General features: G+C 42.1%; 1 protein-coding gene across 5 annotated transcripts in view; it reads right to left on the bottom strand.

Moving 5' to 3' along the window:
* Positions 1-18,544, bottom strand: part of MARK3 (microtubule affinity regulating kinase 3) — a 90,741-nt gene extending 72,197 nt beyond the window's left edge. For 4 of the 5 annotated variants that reach the window (XM_045560266.1, XM_045560255.1, XM_045560246.1 and 1 more), the window contains exons 1-2: positions 17,878-18,544; positions 9,446-9,637 (exon numbers count right to left, since the gene is read on the bottom strand). In XM_045560266.1, the coding sequence (XP_045416222.1) occupies positions 9,446-9,637; positions 17,878-17,928 (243 nt within the window). In that variant the 5' untranslated portion in view covers positions 17,929-18,544. Of the gene's footprint in view, positions 1-9,445; positions 9,638-12,705; positions 12,724-17,877 lie in introns of those variants that run through there. The other variant, XM_045560262.1, reaches the window with a different exon arrangement.
* Positions 18,545-19,245: the final 701 nt, after the last annotated feature.

The following is a 19,245-nucleotide window of genomic DNA, read 5'->3' on the forward strand; positions in this document are numbered from 1 at the left end:
TTCCAAAGAAAGTCTCTGCAGGAAAAAAAGATAACAAGAAAGAACCCCAGAGGAAAGAGAAACTATGCAGGGAGCAAAAATCTACTTTATAAAAAGGAAAAAAAACATTTATTATCCTTTCAGTGAGTCCATAGAAGAAACAGCATCCACAACACCAGAGCTAGATGCTGTAAAGACAGTAACAGACAAAAATAATCATAGCAGAGTGAGCTGGTGGAGAGAAGGAGACATATACACACTTTCAACGGAAAGACTGGAAGATAAAATCAAAGACATCTCCCAGAAAGTAAAAACAGACAGATGGAAAACAGATTTTTTAAAATACCAGGCCAGGTGCAGTGGCTCACACCTATAAATCCAACACTTTGGGAGGCTGAGGCAGGAGGATCACTTGAGGCCAGGAGTTCAAGACCAGACTGGGCAACACAGTGAGACCCCGTCTCTACAAAAAACTTTAAAAAATTTAGCCAGGTGTGGTGGCATGCACCTGAAGTTCTAGCTATTTGGGAGGCTGGGAAGGGAGGATCCCTTGAGCCCAGGAGTTTTAGGCTGCAGTGAGCTATGATCATTCTAGCTTGGGTGACAGGGCAAGACCCTGTCTCTTAAAAAAATTTTTTTAATAAATAAAAACCAAGGCTCTTTTCAAGAGCTCCAGTCTCTAATTAAGAATTCCAGAATGAAGATTTTTAAAATTAAAAAAAAAAGACAATTCTCCAGAACTAATGACAAAAATCTCTATATTAAAAGGGTCCAATGAACACCAAGAATAATGAATGAAAACCAACTCCTTGGTACCTCACTGTGAAATTTCTTAAAACCAACGATAAGCTTCCAGAAAGGAAAAAAAAAGTTACATATTTAAGCTGCTTCCATGGTTATACTCCTGTCTTTGACATGACCTATATCTGGAAACCCTTTATGATCTCAATTTTGAGCTTCCCACTCTTTAACCAACTCCTACCTTTCCTGCTTACTCAATCTAGCACTGCAATAATTGTCTGAATGCGACAGGATCCACTGATCCCACCACCTTCCTACAGTATGTCTTCCCTCTCAAGCTCTTACTTCTTACTTCAAAATCCATCTTTTACTGAAATGACTCCCTTGGATGTTCCCCAACAATGCCCTTACTCCTTACCGGTTTCTTTATGTGGGGCCAGACAATACCCCAATTCTCTGCAAATGCCATGCCTGCAGCCAGGCAACTGAACATGGCTGGAGAGTAACAAAAAGCCATGCTGACTCTTCCCAGTTTAAATCCTTGATCACCAACTTCAGGAAGCCTTAAGGCTGCCTGGCAATTCTACTCCATTTCTCTAGTCCATTCACTCTCCTGCTTATCTGGTAACTATTTTAACCTCTTCAGATCCCTAATACCTATCTCCTCAATACCCTCTTAGCTGATGATCTTGCTTTCCACTTTATTGAAAAAATAGCTACACTCAGAAGAGAATTTCTACAAACTCCCACTACCATAAGGAGCCCCTCACCTGCAGTGATGCCAGTACCCTCTGCCTTCCTCCTGTTTCTATGGAATAACTGTCCATGCTATCTGAGGCCAGTGCCTCCACCATCCCCTCTCACCCACTCCAATCTCTCCCGCAGGAGAACTTCCCCCCTTTCTGTTAGATTATCCCCATTAGCAAACATGTTGATATTTTGCCCAACTTCTAGCCTAACATCTCCCTGCAGCTACCATCCAATTTCTCTGTTCCTAGAAAGAGCTATCTTGCTGTTTCTAATTTCTACCCACCTATTCTATCTCTCTTTCTCTCTCTCTCTCTTTTTTTTTTTGGAGACAGAGCATCAGTATGTCGCACCAGCTAGAGTACAGTGGCATCACTGTAGCTCACTGCAACCTCAAACTCCTGGGCTCAAGCATCCTCCCGCCTCAGCCCCCTGAGTAGCTAGGACTACCAGCGTAAGCCACCATGCCTGGCTAATTTTTCTATTCTTAGTAGGGATGGGGTCTCACTCTTGCTCAGGCTGGTCTCAAACTGCTGACCTCAAGCCATCCTCCCACCTCGGCCTCCCAGAGTGCTAGAATTACAGGTGTGAGCCACCACTCCCAGCCCAACAATAAAAAAAAAACTTTTTTTTTTTTTTTTTTGAGACAGAGTCTTGCTCTGTTGCCCAGGCTAGAGTGAGTGCCGTGGCGTCAGCCTAGCTCACAGCAACCTCAAACTCCTGGGCTTAAACGATCCTACTGCCTCAGCCTCCCGAGTAGCTGGGACTACAGGCATGCTCCACCATGCCCGGCTAATTTTTTCTGTATATATTTTTAGTTGGCCAGATAATTTCTTTCTATTTTTAGAAGAGATGGGGGTCTCGCTCTTGCTCAGGCTGGTCTCGAACTCCTGACCTTGAGCGATCCACCCGCCTCGGCCTCCCAGAGTGCTAGGATTACAGGCATGAGCCACCGTGCCTGGCCAAAAAGAAAACTTTTTAAAAATTACATAAGAAAACAAATGATCAGAGCCAAAACTCAACAATATTTACAAAGTCTTAATTAAGTAAATAATCTAAGTTTAACCAAAACTATCATTGCATTAGAAAGGATGGAGAAAGGAAAGTAGATGTGAGATATAAAAGAGCTGTATCCTTCTCTTCCATAAGGAGGAAGTCAGTGATGTCTAAAATTAGAAATTTTGGAGACAGCTGATACAGTACCACAAGAGCTTAAATAATTGAAAGTGGGAGCCTTTGAGTAAAGGATACTGAAAAAAAAAGAGGGGTGAGAAAAGAAACTTGTGATTCTTCTTCGAACTTTTTAGTATATTTGACTTTTTAAACTACATGCATGCATTACTTTGGAAAAATAATTTTTTAAAGATAATAAATAGCTTCAATTAAGTACCAATAACTGACACAGGTAAGCTCTCTTGCAGTTTATGTGAGGAGAAAGATCTCTGAGAGGCTATGAAAACCAGTGGGGGAAAAATTGAACTTAAAAGAAAATCTTTAGCTTGAAAGAAAACTGTAGCATAAAAATGGACAGTATTTCAGAAGCCAAAATAACTTTAAGCCGCAAAAAGCTGCCCAAAAATGCAAGAAAGCAGATGCAACTAACATTCCCAAATTCATAGTAAATATGGGATAGATGCTTTCATGACAATAAGGGTAACAGGTAGCATTTTCATCCAAGAGCTAAATTAGATGAATTTCACAACTGGTACTTATGTTTTTTAAAAATACAGAGAATAAGGATTTTGACGCCCATCTCTGATTGGTTCATGGTCTAAAAATTAAAAATCATCCTAGAGAGTGGAGTCTATCTAAATTGAACGTATAACACAACCATTGTATTTAAAGACTTGATTCTGTTCCCAGAATATATACACACACACACATCTTGGTTATAATTGACTATTATAACATGTTTGTTAAGTAAAAATGCCTTTCTTCCAAAGAATGCATCGTATTTCATGAGTACCTTTTATGTTCACAACAGTCTATGACTTAAGTGCATGATATAGATGATCTCTACTCCCTTCCTTTAGGGGATTTTTTCCACGACCTAATTCTACTCCATCTCTGTTCTGATACTAAAGATGGCAGTTAAAGCATCTTAACACAACATGTAATAACCCTTTATTTTATACTAACTCAGAATGAATTACATCCCTGAATCTCCAATACCACTTCCTGCAACCCCTTGGATTTTCTTTAGAGGTTTTAATTACCTCACTAGGCACGCTACATCACTACCCAGCAAAAGAATGCTGACAAAAATATAGACACTAGCTTTTAGTGGGCTGAGAACAGTACTAAGTGATAAAAATACCAATAGACTAGAGGTTTGAGGTTCTATTAGGAATATTACACTGTATGTTTATAATAATAAACCTATGTATGAGAAAATCAATTTTCTAGTAAAAATTCACTTAACTTTTTTACTATATGATCCAGTAATGTCACTCCTAGGTAACTATCCTAGAGAAATTGAAATTTATGTTCACATAAAACTTGTACAGAAACATCTACAGCTCTATTCATAACTGCTGAACACTGGAAACAACTCAAATGTCCTTCAGAGGAGGAGTGGATACAAACTGTGGTCCAGCCATACAATGGAATACTTCTCAGCAATAAAACAGAACAAACTATCAATATATGCAACAGCCTGGATCAATCTCAAAGGCATCATGCTGAGTGAGATGAAGCCAGTTTCAAAAGGTTACATACTGCACAATCCCATTTTACTTGACACTCTCAGAAAAGCAAAACTATGGGGATGAAGGACAGGTGACTACAGGAAGTTGTGGTGGGGGAGGGGTAACCACAAAGGGCTAGCACAAGGGAGCTTTTTGGAGTAATGGGACTATTCTGTATTCTGATTACGGTGGTGGTGACATGAATCTATATACAAGCTAAAATTCATAGAACTAAACAACAAAATAAAAAATGTACAATTTTTAAAATAACGTAAGCTTAACTTTCAATGTTCTGAATGAGACTGAGTTCACCCAAATACACGATGTCATATGGCTGTTTTTACCTTCCCACACATTCACAACAGCTAGGGAGAAAAACTCATTTACAATACCAACAAAAATTATAAAATACCTTGGAACAATTTTAACAAGAATTATACAAAACCTAGATGAAGAAAGTTACAAACCCTGAAAACAAATCTGAGATATAATTTATATTCCTGGATATAAAGACTTTGTATCATTAAAATATCCCATTTTGCCCTCAAATTAATTCATAAACCCAACTAATCCCACCAAAAATAATTTAATCAAAATTTCTCATTCCATTTTCAGAACATGGCAACTAGATTCTAAAATTCATCTGGGGCTGGATGAGGTGTCTCGTGCCTGTAATCCCAGCACTTTGGGAAGCTGAAGCAGAAGGATCACTGAAGCCCAGGAGTTGGAGGCTGCAGTGAGCTATGATGCCGCCACTGCCCTCTAGTTGGGGCAACAAAGCAAGACGCTGTCTCAAAAAATAAAATAAAATAAATTTATCTGGAAGAGTAAATGGCAAAGAAAACTATGAAATTTTTTTTTTTTTTTTGAGACAGAGTCTCGCTCTGTTGCCTGGGCTAGAGTAAGTGCCGTGGCATCAGCCTAGCTCACAGCAACCTCAACTTCCTGGGCTTAAGCCATCCTACTGCCTCAGCCTCCCGAGTAGCTGGGACTACAGGCCACCATGCCTGGCTAATTTTTTTCTATATATATTTTTAGTTGGCCAGATAATTTCTATTTTTTAGTAGAGATGGGGGTCTCACTATCGCTCAGGCTGGTCTCGAACTCCTGACCTCGAGCGATCCACCTGCCTCGGCCTCCCAGAGTGCTACGATTACAGGTGTGAGCCACCGCGCCCAGCCAAAACTATGAAAATTTTGAAAAATAAGAATTATGTAGGGGACTACTTCAAAACATCAAAACATACAATTAAAAGTTGCAGTAAAAAAAATACCATGGCATGGGTATGAGACTAAATAACACATCAGAGAAACAAAAGTACACATACGCAAATTTATTATGCGGTAAAGCAGGTATACTTCAATCAGTGGGGAAATAACAGATGGTTCCTGGACAAGTGGTAATCGACATGGAAAAAAAAAGTGAGATCCCCACACCTCGTACCAATCCCTCCAAACACACACCAAATGGATTAAACATTCAAATGTGAGCCACAAGAGGAATATCAGAAGATAATACAGTATTGTTTCTTAAACTGTGGAACAAAATAAACCATTCTCAACAAGACATGAAACACAAATGTAATAAACAAAAAGATGAAATAATTTTACTACAAAAAATGTAAAACTTCTCTTTAAAAAAGTTATAATAAACAGTTAAAAGAATAATCGACAGAAAAATATCCATAACCTATACAACAGATAGATGACTGAAACATAAAGGGTTTAAATCATTAAGATTTTAAAAAAAGATCCGCAAAATGTACCAAGAATACAAACAGGAAACTTATTTTAAAAAGAAAATATGAATGGCAAAAATGTATGAAAATATCATAAATATAAGTAGTTATCAGGGAAAAGCAACTTTTGTTTTCTCATATCATTTTTTGTCCATCAGTGTTTTGGTTTGAATGTTTGTCCCATCCCAAATTCTTGTTGAAATTTAATTGCCATCTGAACAGTATTAAGGGGTGGGACTTTTAGGAGGTGATTAAGCCATGAGGGCTCTGCCCTTTCTCTTCCCCTCCCTCTCTTTGTCCTGCCACCATGCTATGATACAGCAGGAAGGCCCTTGCCAGATGCAAGCCTTGGCCTTCCCAGCCTCCAGGACTGTAAGAAATACATTTCTTTTCTTTATAAATTACCTGGTCTCTCATATTCTGTTATAGCAGCAAAAATAGACTAAAACAACGAGACAAACATTATCTACAGTGAAGCAAGGGTGTAAGAAAATGGACGCTCTCATTCATTTTGGTAGGATAATAAAGTAGGTACTTCACTTTTTTTCAAAACTGATTTAGCAGTATTTATTACAATGTCAAATATTCATCCACTTTGACCAATGACTTCCACTTCTAAGAATTTATCCTACAGAAACACTCTTAACGAGAGCACACAGTTATATAAAAGAATGTTCACTGCAGATCTGTTTATAATAACAAAAAATCAGAAACAACCCCAATGCCCACTGACAGGGAATAAACTATAACACCACCATGCACTGAAGACTATGCTGCCATTAAACTGAGTATGTTGCCTCTCTCGAGTACTAAGACCTAGATATGGTCAAGGTACATTACTAAGTAAAAAAACCCTTACCATTATGTTCCATATAAGTCTCTTTTCTTAAAATAAAGAAAAAGTTAATGTCTATATAAAAAAACTATGGGAATATACACCAAATTGCTGCAAGTGATCTTCTTTTGACTATCTTTTTTTTTTTTTTCTGAGACAGTTTCACTCTGTTGCCCTGAGTAGAGTGCCAGGGTGTCAGCCTAGCTCATAGCAACCTCAAACTTCAGGGCTCAAGTGATCCTCCTGCTTTAGCCTCCTGAGTAGCTGGGACTACAAGTGTGCACCACTACGCCTGGCTAATTTTTTCTATTTTTAGTAGAGATGAGGTCTTGCTCTTGCTCAGGCTGGTTTGAACTCCTGAGCTCAAGCAATCCGCCTACCTCGGCCTCCCAGAGTGCCAGGATTATAAGCATGAGCCACCGTGCCTGGCCTGAAAGTGACTTTCTTTGAAGAGAGAAATTTCGAGGAACTTTTACTTTCTGCGCAATAAATTTCTATAATGCTTATATTTTATATGATTTTGGATCATACTTACAATAGGAAAAAAAACCAGTAAAATGGTTTAGCTCAAAGTTTTTTAAAAAGCTGAGAAAAGTTTTAAATTAAGCCACTATGCTGGTCATATTCAAGCATTTCTGGAGAAAGAAACTACTAGAAGTAAACACGGTCAGTCAGATTCCAGCCAGTGTAAGTAAAAGGGGAGGGAGTCTGTCTGCCTCGCTGCTCTGCTAGCCCACCATCTCTGCCCACAGAATGAAACTGCCAGTAACCACCTGGAACTGGTGGCAACTAAACTCACAGGTTTGGCTCCTTATCTCAAGAAAGTTCTGATGAAGGACTGCAAGGCCAGCTCTACCCACTCCTGTTGTTTAGATTCCAAATGCAGTCCAAGTGACTCAACAACAAGGAGTCCTAACTAAAAATCCAAAGAGATTTTGTCACTAAAATTGAGATGAATTGTGAAGAGGTAAAGTTCTGGTTACAATCTTTACTTAAGATTCCAGTTGGTGTAGACCAGGGTTTTCCACCCTTTTCCAAGTCCCAGCAGGCACAGAAAACAAGACTATCTGTAGGGGCGCGCTGCTGGAAACAGGCTGCTTCCTGGCAGAATGCCGGGCCCAGGGCTCCTGCTCCAGCAGCCCCAAGCCGGGGGGCTGTGGGCATTAATGCCATGTACATCTGTCACACAGTCTTGGCATATCCACCAGGAGGGTCTGGCACAGGGAGAGCATTTTTATTTATTTATTATTTTGAGACACAGTCTTGCTCTGTCCCTTGCAGTGTAGAGTGCAGCCGTGTCATTGTAGCTCCCCACAAGTTCAAACTCCTGGACTCAGGCAATCCTCCTGCCTCAGCCTTCTAAGTAGCTGGGACTACAGGTGTGAGTCACAACACCTGGCTAATTTTTGCCTTTTTAGTGGAGGTGGAGTCTCACTCTTGCTCAAGCTAGTCTTGAACTCCTGAGCTCAAGCGATCCTCCCACCTTGGCCTCCCAGAGTGCTACGATTATAGGCATGAGCCACCATGCCTGGCCAGCATTTCTTTTAAAAGCTTCCTTCAAAAGTATTCTTAGATTCATTGAAGAAGTGTTTATTAAGTACCTAACAGGTGCTGAGCACTAGGTCAAGCACTTCTGGCTACCCCTACAGATTAGGGGTAGCCTATAAGACCAGATGGGGAGACAAGTAATTCCAACACAATGTAATTTGTGCCATACAAGGGAAATACCAGGATTTTTGCCGAGTCCTGTGCCTGGGGAAGGGGATCTGTCAAGGGCTACTTTGCAGAAGAAGTGATCCCTACACGGAAGGGTGGGAGTACTTCAGGCAGAGGGAACAGCAGGTGCAAAGATTTAACTGCAAGAAACTACGTCAAAGCAGCAAAGCAGGCTCTATACCACACAAAAAGAAGGTGAGGAGGAGTTAACTTCGTGATTTTAATAGATTTTTTTTTTTTTAAGGCAGAGTGTTGCTCTGTTGCCCTGGGTAGAGTGCAGTGTCGTCAGCCTAGCTCATAGCAACCTCAAACTCCTGGGCTCAAGTAAGCCTCTTGCCTCAGCCTCCCAAGTAGCTGGGACTAAAGGCATGCACCACCACACCCGACTAATTTTTCTAGTTTTAGCAGAAACGGGGTCTCACTCTTGCTCAGGTTGGTCTTGAACTCCTGAGCTCAAGCAATCCTTCCACCTTGGCCTCCCAGAGTGCCAAGATTACAGGCGTGAGCCACCACGCCTGGCCTGATGCATGTATTTTGATAAATAAGGAATAAAGCTAAACAAAAAGCCAGTACCACAAAGGTTAGGAAAATATGTGCCTTCTTGCACTGTAACCCATCAAACATAAGGTATAAGAAAAGTATTTAGAAGAGAGAGGAAGAAACCTGAGGATAAATCTGTAAATATACACAATATGAATGATTTGCAAGCACCAAGAGCATATACACTTAAGTGTATACCTGAAGTTTAAGACAATTTTTATTGTGGTGGCAGACACTTACTACTGGAAAAGAACAAAACACTACCCATTTTTAAAGGTGAAGACCATTCAAATACCCAATATTCACAACATTTAAAGTAATGGGAAAACAAAAAAACTCCCAGACAATATGTTTAATGTTCTTTAAAAAAATTTAGTTAGCTTAGAAAGAAGCCCAAACCTTCTTCTTTCTCTCATATGGAAATAAAATGTTAAAACAGAAATAAGCATAATTTGTATTTACCTCTCTGCCTGTAAGGATATGTCTTGCCAATTTCACTTTTGCAAAATTCCCCTTGCCGATTGTTTTCAACAGTCTGTAGTTTCCGATGACAGGCTGTTCATCTGCACAGGAAGCTATAGAGTTTCTACACCAAGCTCCAGCGCGGCCAGTGCGAGAGGTGACTTCTTGACGCCCATCTCCGTGTGACGTGTGCTACAACACAGCATAGACAAAGACAAGGAAATGAGAGAACACATAGTACTTGCCAAGTTTTAAGAGCCTCTAGCTGAAGAAACAAAACATTGCTGCTTTAATTTTAATCCTAAAGTATCTAGTACTTCAAAGGAATTTAACCAAGATACAAACTTATGAGGAAAATGAGAAGGCTGAAAAGAAAAATTTCAAGTGGGTGCTCAGAAAGAAATTAGACACTTTGAATATGTAGCTGTCAGGTAAGAGTAAAACGACTGCCTTCCAGTCATACAGAGCTTGACTTCCACATGCTAGCAAACACACCCGCACATCCAACCCTCACCACGGCGTAAAGCATCTGTCACTATTCCCCAGATGACGATGCAGCCACATAAGCATTTAGTGAGAAATCCAAAAAAATCTGCATTCCCAATTTCTTCCTACATTATGCTGCTAATAATTCAAAACAATGTGCTTAAAGAAACAGCTAGACTGTGTGGCCCTTGATAAATATTTGTTGAATAGATGAATAAACCACTCAATATGCTCAATAAAGGTAAAACGAACCATATATGCCTGTAACCCTGTGAAATACTCAGGTCCAAGAGCTGTGCTTCTGTGTACACACTGTGTACATTTCCACATGCACAAACATCCTGCTGCTCCTGCTCCCTTGGCCCCGCACGTGCTCAAAGGATTAGATGTTCCACTCCCCACCCTGCCGTGGCTGTTACCTCCTGCTCAACGGGGGCTTCTCATTCCACATGCACACATGGCAGCTTTCAACTTCCTTTATAGTTTTCTCTTTTCTATCTTTTTGTCCAGAAAAATGTCCCCTCCTTCAGTCACTTTCTATACCTACAAGTCAAAACAAGCCTCACCCACCTGGTAAACTTAACAAACTACTTTGTAATATAGTCATGTCAAAGAAAATGAAAATCAAGGGTTTTGGTTCTTTTTTTTTTTTGAGACAGTATCTCACTGTGTTGCCCAGGCTAGAGTGCACTGGTGTCACCACAGCTCACGGCAACCTCAAGCTCCTGGGCTCAAGTGATCCTCCTGCCTCAGCCTCCCAAGCAACTGGGACTACAGGGGCACACGCCACCATGCCTGGCTAATTTTTTTATTTTTTTGCAGAGAAAGAGTCTTGCTATATTGCCCAGGCTAGTCTCAAACTCCTGGCCTCAAGTGATCCTCCCTCTCAGCCTCCCAGAGTGCTGAGATTACAGGCATGAGCTGAGCCACCATGCCTCACCCAGGCTCCCATTTTTAACTCTCATTTCTAAGCCCAGACTCTTTCCACCACACCTCCCTTTAAGAAAGTAGTCTAAGCTTTTAAAAAAGGAGAAAGAAGATAATCCTACTGTAATGAATTATAGATGGGAGAGGCTGAGGACACAGGGATAGAAATGCTAAATCAGAAGACCATAAAAGACTATTAATGCTGCTGATGACTAACATTTATGTATTACTATGTGTCAGGCATTCTTCTAAATGTTTTACCCATTTGTCTCATTTAGTCACTCAGTAATTCAACATTTATTTGTCACCTATAATAAATGACTTGCATGTTGTAGATATTTGGAATAGTATCAGTAAACAAAACACATATTCCTGCTCTCATAGAGCTTTTAGTATCACAGGGAAAACTGACAAAACACAATAAACATTAAAGTTACATAGTATGTTAAATAATAACAAATGCAATGGAAAAAAATTAGATCAGGGTTAAGGGGATTGGGAGGGCCACAGGGCATTAGAGTATGCCTCAGTGAGGTAACATTTCAACAAGATGAAGAGGTGAGAGCATGAGTCATGTGGATATTTGGAAGAAAAGTGTTCTAGGCAAAGAGAACAAAGCGTGCCAAGGCCCTGAGGTCGGAGTGGCCCTGGTTTTTTAAAGAACAGCAAGGAGACACCTAGGACTACCAGTGTAGTGACTAGGAGAGAGGAGATAGGACAAAGAGGTTTTAGAGGAGATCAGATGATGGAAGCCCTTGTCCTTTTAATAGGCTTATGAGGTTGTTATTATTACCAACCTTGTTTTATAGATGAGATAACCAGGGCACAAAAAAATTAGATAACTTGCCCAAGCCCACACAATAAAATGGTAGGTCAGATTATAAACCCAAATTAATATTTTGGTGGCTTAAACACATGATCCCAAAGTCTCTGAGACACCTTCCATTAGGAAGGTGGGCCCCTTCCCCTTGAATTTGGGTAGGCTCATCATTGCTTTAGTCAAGACAGAATGGCAGAAATAACATGACTTGATTTCTGAAGCTAGATCAAAAAAGGCAGGAAGCTTTTGCCTTGCTTGATCAAACACAAAATCACCATGGAAGAAGTACAATCACACTGAGGCCTCCTGCACAGCCGCTCTGACCAAGAGTCCCAGTCTTCTAACTATACCTGCCAAGGTGCCAGATATGTGAGCAAAGGAATGGTCTATAATGTAGGTCCTCCAGCCCAGTTGTTCAAATCCCCCTGTCCTTTCAAGGCCCCCTGCAACTGAGGTCCTAGACCCAGTAGGTAAGCCAGCCTGTTTGAATTCCTGACACACAATCTGTGAACAGTAACAAAACGGCTGTTGTTTTATTTTTTTATTATTATTATTATTTTTTTTTTGAGACAGAGTGTCACTTTGTTGCCTGGGCTAGAGTGAGTGCCATGGCATCAGCCTAGCTCACAGCAACCTCAAACTCCTGGGCTTAAGCGATCCTACTGCCTCAGCCTACCAAGTAGCTGGGACTACAGGCATGTGCCACCATGCCTGGCTAATTTTTTCTATGTATATTTTAGTTGGCCAGATAATTTCTTTCTATTTTTTTTAGTAGAGACAGGGTCTCGCTCTTGCTGAGGCTGGTCTCAAACTCCTGACCTCGAGCGATCCACCCGCCTCGGCCTCCCAGAGTGCTAGGATTACAGGCGTGAGCTACCGCGCCCGGCCACGGCTGTTGTTTTAAACTAAATTGTGGAGTGGTTTGTTCCACAGCAATAATAAGTGGAACTATGTAATACGCAGGAAATACATGTTAAGAACCTGAACTAAGTTAACAGAAATGGGGAAAAATGTTGGAATACTTTACCATGGTATGGGGAAGGTTCTTTATCACTGAATATCTCAAATGTCTAGATGGCAATCTTCTTTTGATGATTTCAGAGAAGAAAATGTAAGCTCCTTAATCCACTTCTCTAGTAAAGCTAATATACGCCTGCAGGTACCACTGGCAGGCCTAGGATAGGTAAGGGCTAGGAAAGGGAGGACAGGCAGGGGCTAGGAAAGGGAGGACAGGCAGCAGGAGCTAGGAAAAAAAAAAAACAAGCAAAAGCTAAAAAAGGGAGGACAGGGACTAGGAAAGGGAGGACAGGCAGGGGTTAGGAAAGGGAGGAAAGAGGTGGAGACAAAATGTGAAAAGATGCTGTGAAAAATAGCCTGGAATGCCTTCAATAACAAAGGACACCTGCCACAGTTTGAATCATCCCTCTGGAGAGTGAACTGTTAGCCTAAAGGTCTACTCCTCTCCAGGATTCCTATTCTAGTATCTGCCACGTAGTCAATGCAGTCATAAAGGTACTGACTGCATAATGAATCGGGTTATTAAGTGGAACCTTATTCAGGTTCCATATTAAATGCTACCAATACGCATTTTTGTGTAAAATGTCCATGACACAAACCCCGCAATACTTAGGCTCCATTCAAAAGTAACTGCCTAACTATTAACAAGAAATACGGACAAAATACCTGCTTTGTTTGAGCTTCACCTTTGAACTCCAAAAGCCCACAGAAACAATGCCATATCTAGTCTACATGAGAGTACATAAGACTAACCATGGCTGAGCAGCTCAGGTGACCAGACTGTAGTGTTAAAGAACTAAGTTAAAGAAAAAGTTAGACTAAAAAAAAAGTCCTTTTCTTCCAGTACCAACTTTTGCCCTCCCATTACTCTGTACAGGCAGGTGCATATGGGTCAGCACAAAGCTCCTATTGCTATTTGCAAACCAACTCCAACTCCACATTCTTTAACCTGTTGTGTAAGATAAGACATTAAAGATTCCCAGCTAAGAAATTTATTTTCTCCTTCGGGTTTAATTTGAAATTTTAAAATGGATGTGAGTCAATCCTCTTTCAAATCAAAGATAAAAGATACTAGTAATTTATATTAGACTGTGTATAAGTCTCTAATTACAATGTAAATCATGCACTATATAAGTCTCTCGTAAGTAATGACAATGTACATCATGAGCTACATAAATAATTGAAATGACCAATATTCTACTTCCTGCAAATTTCAACCTTTACCTAATTTACATTCAGAAGATGAAAACGTTGGAAAAATTGAAGTCTATAAGATCTTTCCTGGAACACTCTGACCCAATATAAAACATGAATTCTTTAGAAATCAACTTTTTTTTTAAAAAAGGCCCAAATAGCTTGATTTAATAGATTGGATGGTTGTGCTGGAAGCTAAGAAGCACATTAAATAAAATGACATTACATATTTTAAATGAGATATTATGTAAAGTACTTAGTACTGTTGCCTGGTATGTAGTAACTGATCAACAAACGGATAACTACTCTTATTTTCCACAACCACATTTTTTTTATATACAACTAGTTTTTAAAAAAACTCATGGAAACTGAAAACTTCATTAAATCTATTAGAAATTTCTCTGTAGTCACAGTACAATCTAAAAGGAACATAGCTTAGTTAGCAAGCCTTCACTGAACACTAAGGCAGTGATTCCTAACTGTGGTCCCTGGACCTGCACCATCAACATCACCTGGCAACTTGTTACAAATGCAACTCTGGGGCCCCAACTATACAATCAAGGTCTAGGCATGGGGACCAGCGATCAGTGCTATTATCAACCCTCTAGGTGATTCTAATACTTAAGTTTGAGAGTTTACAGGCTAGTTTCACAAAGCTCAGGGTGCTTGTTCTGCACGGAGTGGGAAGTTCTACAAAGCAGCAATGATAGGCTTCCCAGGTATATATCCTCTATAGCACCTAGGACAGTGTCATACACATAGTAGGTACTCGAATTTGCTGAATGGGTTAATTCAGTCTCACACAACCAAAAGCTGGCTAGACGATAAGACCTTCAGTTTATCTATTTCACAGAAGTAAGGAATCTTGCTGACTGCATTAATAATAAGTACGTGATAAAGGAATTTCAGGAGCTGTTAAATAAGTAACTGGCAAAGCACCAGAGCCTCTGGTACTCTGGCAAATAACCCAGGCTTACAGAGTGTCATATGCTTTGAAATTTAAGTGAAAAATACATTTCTAATTTTGCCAGTATAGGAAAAGGATTTGTCCGTGGCTCCATGCAAGTCAACTGTAGAACATAAACTAAAACACAAACTTTCTTGTTGCCTTAAAAAGCATCTTATTTTACATATCTGCCAACAGTAATGTATGAATTCAAGCTGGATTCTAATTTGAACAAAGTTTTAAAAAATCAGACAAAATCAGGAAATTTAGACATCATCTGAATATTTGATGTTAAGAAAATATGACACAGATATTGATATTTTCTTAAAAAGAGGCTTTATCTCTTCTAAAAACTTTAGAGAGGAAATGATATGAGGTACTGCTGAATTTGCTTCTTGGGGGAGGGAAGAGATGAACTAAGATTGGCCATTGAGCTGTCGCACACATAGGGGCTCATGACATCCCAGGATTTTCAACCCTGGCACTATTGGCGTTTTGGGCCAGATGATTCTTTGTAGTGGGAGGCTGTCCTGCATAGTGTACAATGTTTAGCAGCATTCCTGGTCAGAAAAATCCACTGCCCCCCGCCAAGTTGTGACCCCCATTAAAAAAAAAAAAGGAATGAACCACTGATATACATAAAAACACAAATCTCAATATTATGCTAAGTGAAATAAGTCACACAAAAGATTACATACTATGTGACTGAATTTACATAACATTCTATAAAAGGAGAAAGTATAGGGACAGAAAACAGATCAGTGGTTGACAGGGGCTGGGGAAGGGAGAGGGGACTGACTATCAAGGGCCACAAGCCACCTTCCTCGTGATAGAAATGTTCTACATCTTGATTGTGATAGTGGTTACGTGACTATACATTTTGTCAAAATTCACCAAACTGTATACTTAGAGGGTGAATGTTATATCTCAATAAACCTAACTTTAACAAAAGAGCTTCACAACAGACTAAGAGCTCCCATTCATTCTTGTGCACTTACCACTCAACTGGCAGTTAAGTCTAATACTTAGTGGTGCAGTAATGATAGGTAAATAATACGCCTGAGGTGTAACACCGACAAAGGGTATCACACGTGAAAGATATACAGCTTCTTCCAGAACATGCCAATACAACAGTTAAAAATGGACAGGGCATGATGCATTAATATAATGATAATGCAATAAACTTCTGATCTTAACATTGTCAAAAATTCAATTTTAAAGACATTACATGAAAATAAAGAAAAGGTATACTCCTACCTTAGGTTGTTTTTAAAGAATAGAGTAATTTCTAATGACACACAAAAATATTACAAAATAATTCAACAAATTAACCAAAGAACAGGAATGGGCCAAGTTAGTCAATAATAACCACAAATATTCACAGCCATGCATTCCTGAGCAAAAATAGCACATTTCTTCTCTGAATGCCCCTCATTGAAACATATATTGGAAGAAGATCCATTTGAAATCTTTCACTATCACAAATCTGCTATGATTGTTTTGGGCTTCAGTTTAGAAAGGATGGAGTCCCAACTCTGGTTCAGCGTAAGGTTTTTGCTTCTCTGAGTGAAAGTCAATGATCAAAAATAATCAGTTCACTTTTCTGCATGTTCCATTCTTCTGGGTAGTCAAAGAATAAGAAAATGATCAAGTCAGAAATAGGTTCCTTCAAAAGGACTATAAGAAAATGAGTTCACTGACTCACCTAGTTTAAGATTTTCTATTACTCACTCTTTATGTAATTTTCTAATTCATTTCAGGTGGAAGAACATATGCCACGATACTACTTACTGAGCATTAAATCCTATACATTAATATATTACAGGGATGCTTTAGAGTCTAAAGTTTAGACTAAGGTTTACATAAACAGATTAGATTACCTGATAGCTATCAGCAAACAAGACGCATTTTGAAGATTAAAATGAAGGCATTTTATACCACTAAGCCAGTGTCTCAAGACATTACTGAAAGCATGAAAACACACAGAGCAAGGAAGCCTTTCCTAAGAAATGTTATTTTCTTGCCAGCAGTTACCTCTTAACACTTACAATGAAAGGCCAGTGAAGTTTCTTTACAAGTTATTCGCTACATGTGTTACAGAAGATAACCAACAACTAGACTGGAACACTTCTGAACCCAGTGCTAGAGTGTTCAGAAAACACTTGCACAGAGTCAAAACATTTCTTCAGTGAAATTTCTACAAGTTGTCATTTCCTAACAATGCTGTCCCTGGCATTTTTTTTAAAGGTCCACATGAACAAAAAGTTTCCTTTCATAAAATCCTAAGATGTGAGCGCTGGAAGGGACCTAAGAGTTCATCTAAGCCAACTTCTTTTTAGGAAGGAGGAAAGCAGAGCCCCCAGGGGTGTCCCTTGGCTAGGCAGTGAGTGGCAGAGCACAGTTTCGCTCTACATCTTTCAAAATGCTTATCCAACTCCTTCAAAACAGATTTGCATGGAAAGGAAGCTGTTCCTTAAAAAAGGCTGCTCTCTCTTGGAGAACTCTTCCGAGTAGAGTTGTGGAGTTCCTAAAGGGACCGCAAAGATCCCTCAGTGGCACTTAGTTTTAGTGACTGTCCTTAAACTTAATTCCAGACCATTTTAAAGAACTGCCCTTATGGAAAGTTTACTAGACCCAATCGGTGACTCTTAATCAGCACCAAGAAAGCAAGTTTTTTAACCTGACAGCCTCTCAAGAACTACCTGATCAATTTAAAAGGAGAGCCTGGTTAAATGAGCGCCGACCACTGCAGCGATCTGACACACACCCGGATGACCCACTGCCCGGCAACGCTGCAACTGAGGGGCTTCATTAGAAACCGGACTGCCGGGAATCAATCCACTTCGCACTCCCGCACGCGGGCGGCCGGACAGGGCGGGCTTGTGGAGTAAACGGTCCGACCCGGCGGCCTCTCGGGTGGCCGCAGCCTGGCCTCTATTTCCAGAGCGTTCGGGGAAGCGGAACGCCCGACTGCCAGACACAGCCCGAGGAGAACGAAGGCCGGCCTGAAGGGCTGCCAACGAGAACGCCCAGGTTACTTACGTTTTCAGTGTCTCGTTCATTCACTGTTGGCAACGGGGTCCTAGTGGACATTTTACTGCACTTTAATTCTGCACAATGCGAGGCTGAAAATAAAACAGCACAGCCCTAGGAGGCCGGCGACCTGCGTCTTCGAGTCCCCAGTGGCTCTGGAGCGGCGCCGTGGGGAGGGCGGCTCCCCTCCCCCCACAGCCGTCTAGATCCCGGGCCTGGCCCGGGCCGTCCCCCGGCAGGTCCCGGGGCCCATTCTCCTCCTGCCCCGGCGAGGAGCCCCGGCGGGCGGCGCTGGCGGGGCCGGGCCGGCGGGCGGCGGGCTGCGGGTCGGCCCGCCGGCGTCCCCTCGCCTCAGGGCGCCCCGCGAGCCCGCGCCCCCACGCCTCCTCCTCCGCTCCCGCCCGTCGCGCCACGGATTTCAGCTCCCGGGCCTCCACACAGCGCCGCCGGCGGCCCCTGAAAAGGAGGAGGATGTGGAAGAGGTGGAGCGCAAGACAGGCCGCCGCGGGCTGCGAGCGCAGACCATGGAGGGGGCTGTGGAGGAGGCGCCTGCGCGCGGCTGCTTGTCCCTCTCCGGCTTGCTTTCCGCCTCAGCCTCCGCCCTGGTGGCTGCAGACGCCGCTACTCCCGGCACCTCCGAGCCTCACGGACCCAAGATGGCCGCCTCTCGGCTTCCTCTGCTGCCTCCGGATACAGGAAGTGACGGCTTCACCGCCTCCGGAGTTCCGCCAATCAGCGCGGCCCAAGAAAGCTGGCCCGACCGCTGTTGCTAGGGGCGACTTGGCCCCGGCCCAGCGGAGGAGGCGGTGCCGAGGGCTGGGAAGGGCCGGCTGGGTCTCCGCTGGCTCCAAGGGCGGCGGGTTCCCACTGTACGTAGCGCGTGGGCACCAGCGAGAGAGCCGGGAAACGGCCCTGGGCGGCAGCACGAGCCCAACTGCTGAGTTGGCGTTTACAGAATGTAGATCTGGGTTGGCTGGATTAAAGATAGAGCGCCTACTGTGTGCAAGAGTTCAGGTCGCACCTCCGGGACTGCGCTGCACCTAATGGAGCCAAAGCACCCGGGCTGCGGGAAGGAGGCGGGCTCCTGCATCCTTAACTGTGACCTTCCTGCCTCTGGCTCTGGGCAGCCAGGGCCTGGGCACGGATCCCGAGGGCCACAGGCGCCTCTTGCCCTCAAAGTGCTGGCGGTCAGGAGTGTGACAGACCCAGACCCAGAGCCAGCTAAATGCTATCCGGATGGAAGAGTGCAATAACTAGGGTGGCACAAAGTGGGTGAGGGTGGGGAACCTGTAGGGGATTTATAACCAGGCTCTCATAGCCAGCGTGTAGCTGCTGGAAGGCTAGAAGCATCATCCCTGGATGCCAGCCCGGGGCCAG

Source organism: Lemur catta, chromosome 1, assembly GCF_020740605.2.
Source record: "Lemur catta isolate mLemCat1 chromosome 1, mLemCat1.pri, whole genome shotgun sequence".
NCBI classification, from domain to species: domain Eukaryota; kingdom Metazoa; phylum Chordata; class Mammalia; order Primates; family Lemuridae; genus Lemur; species Lemur catta.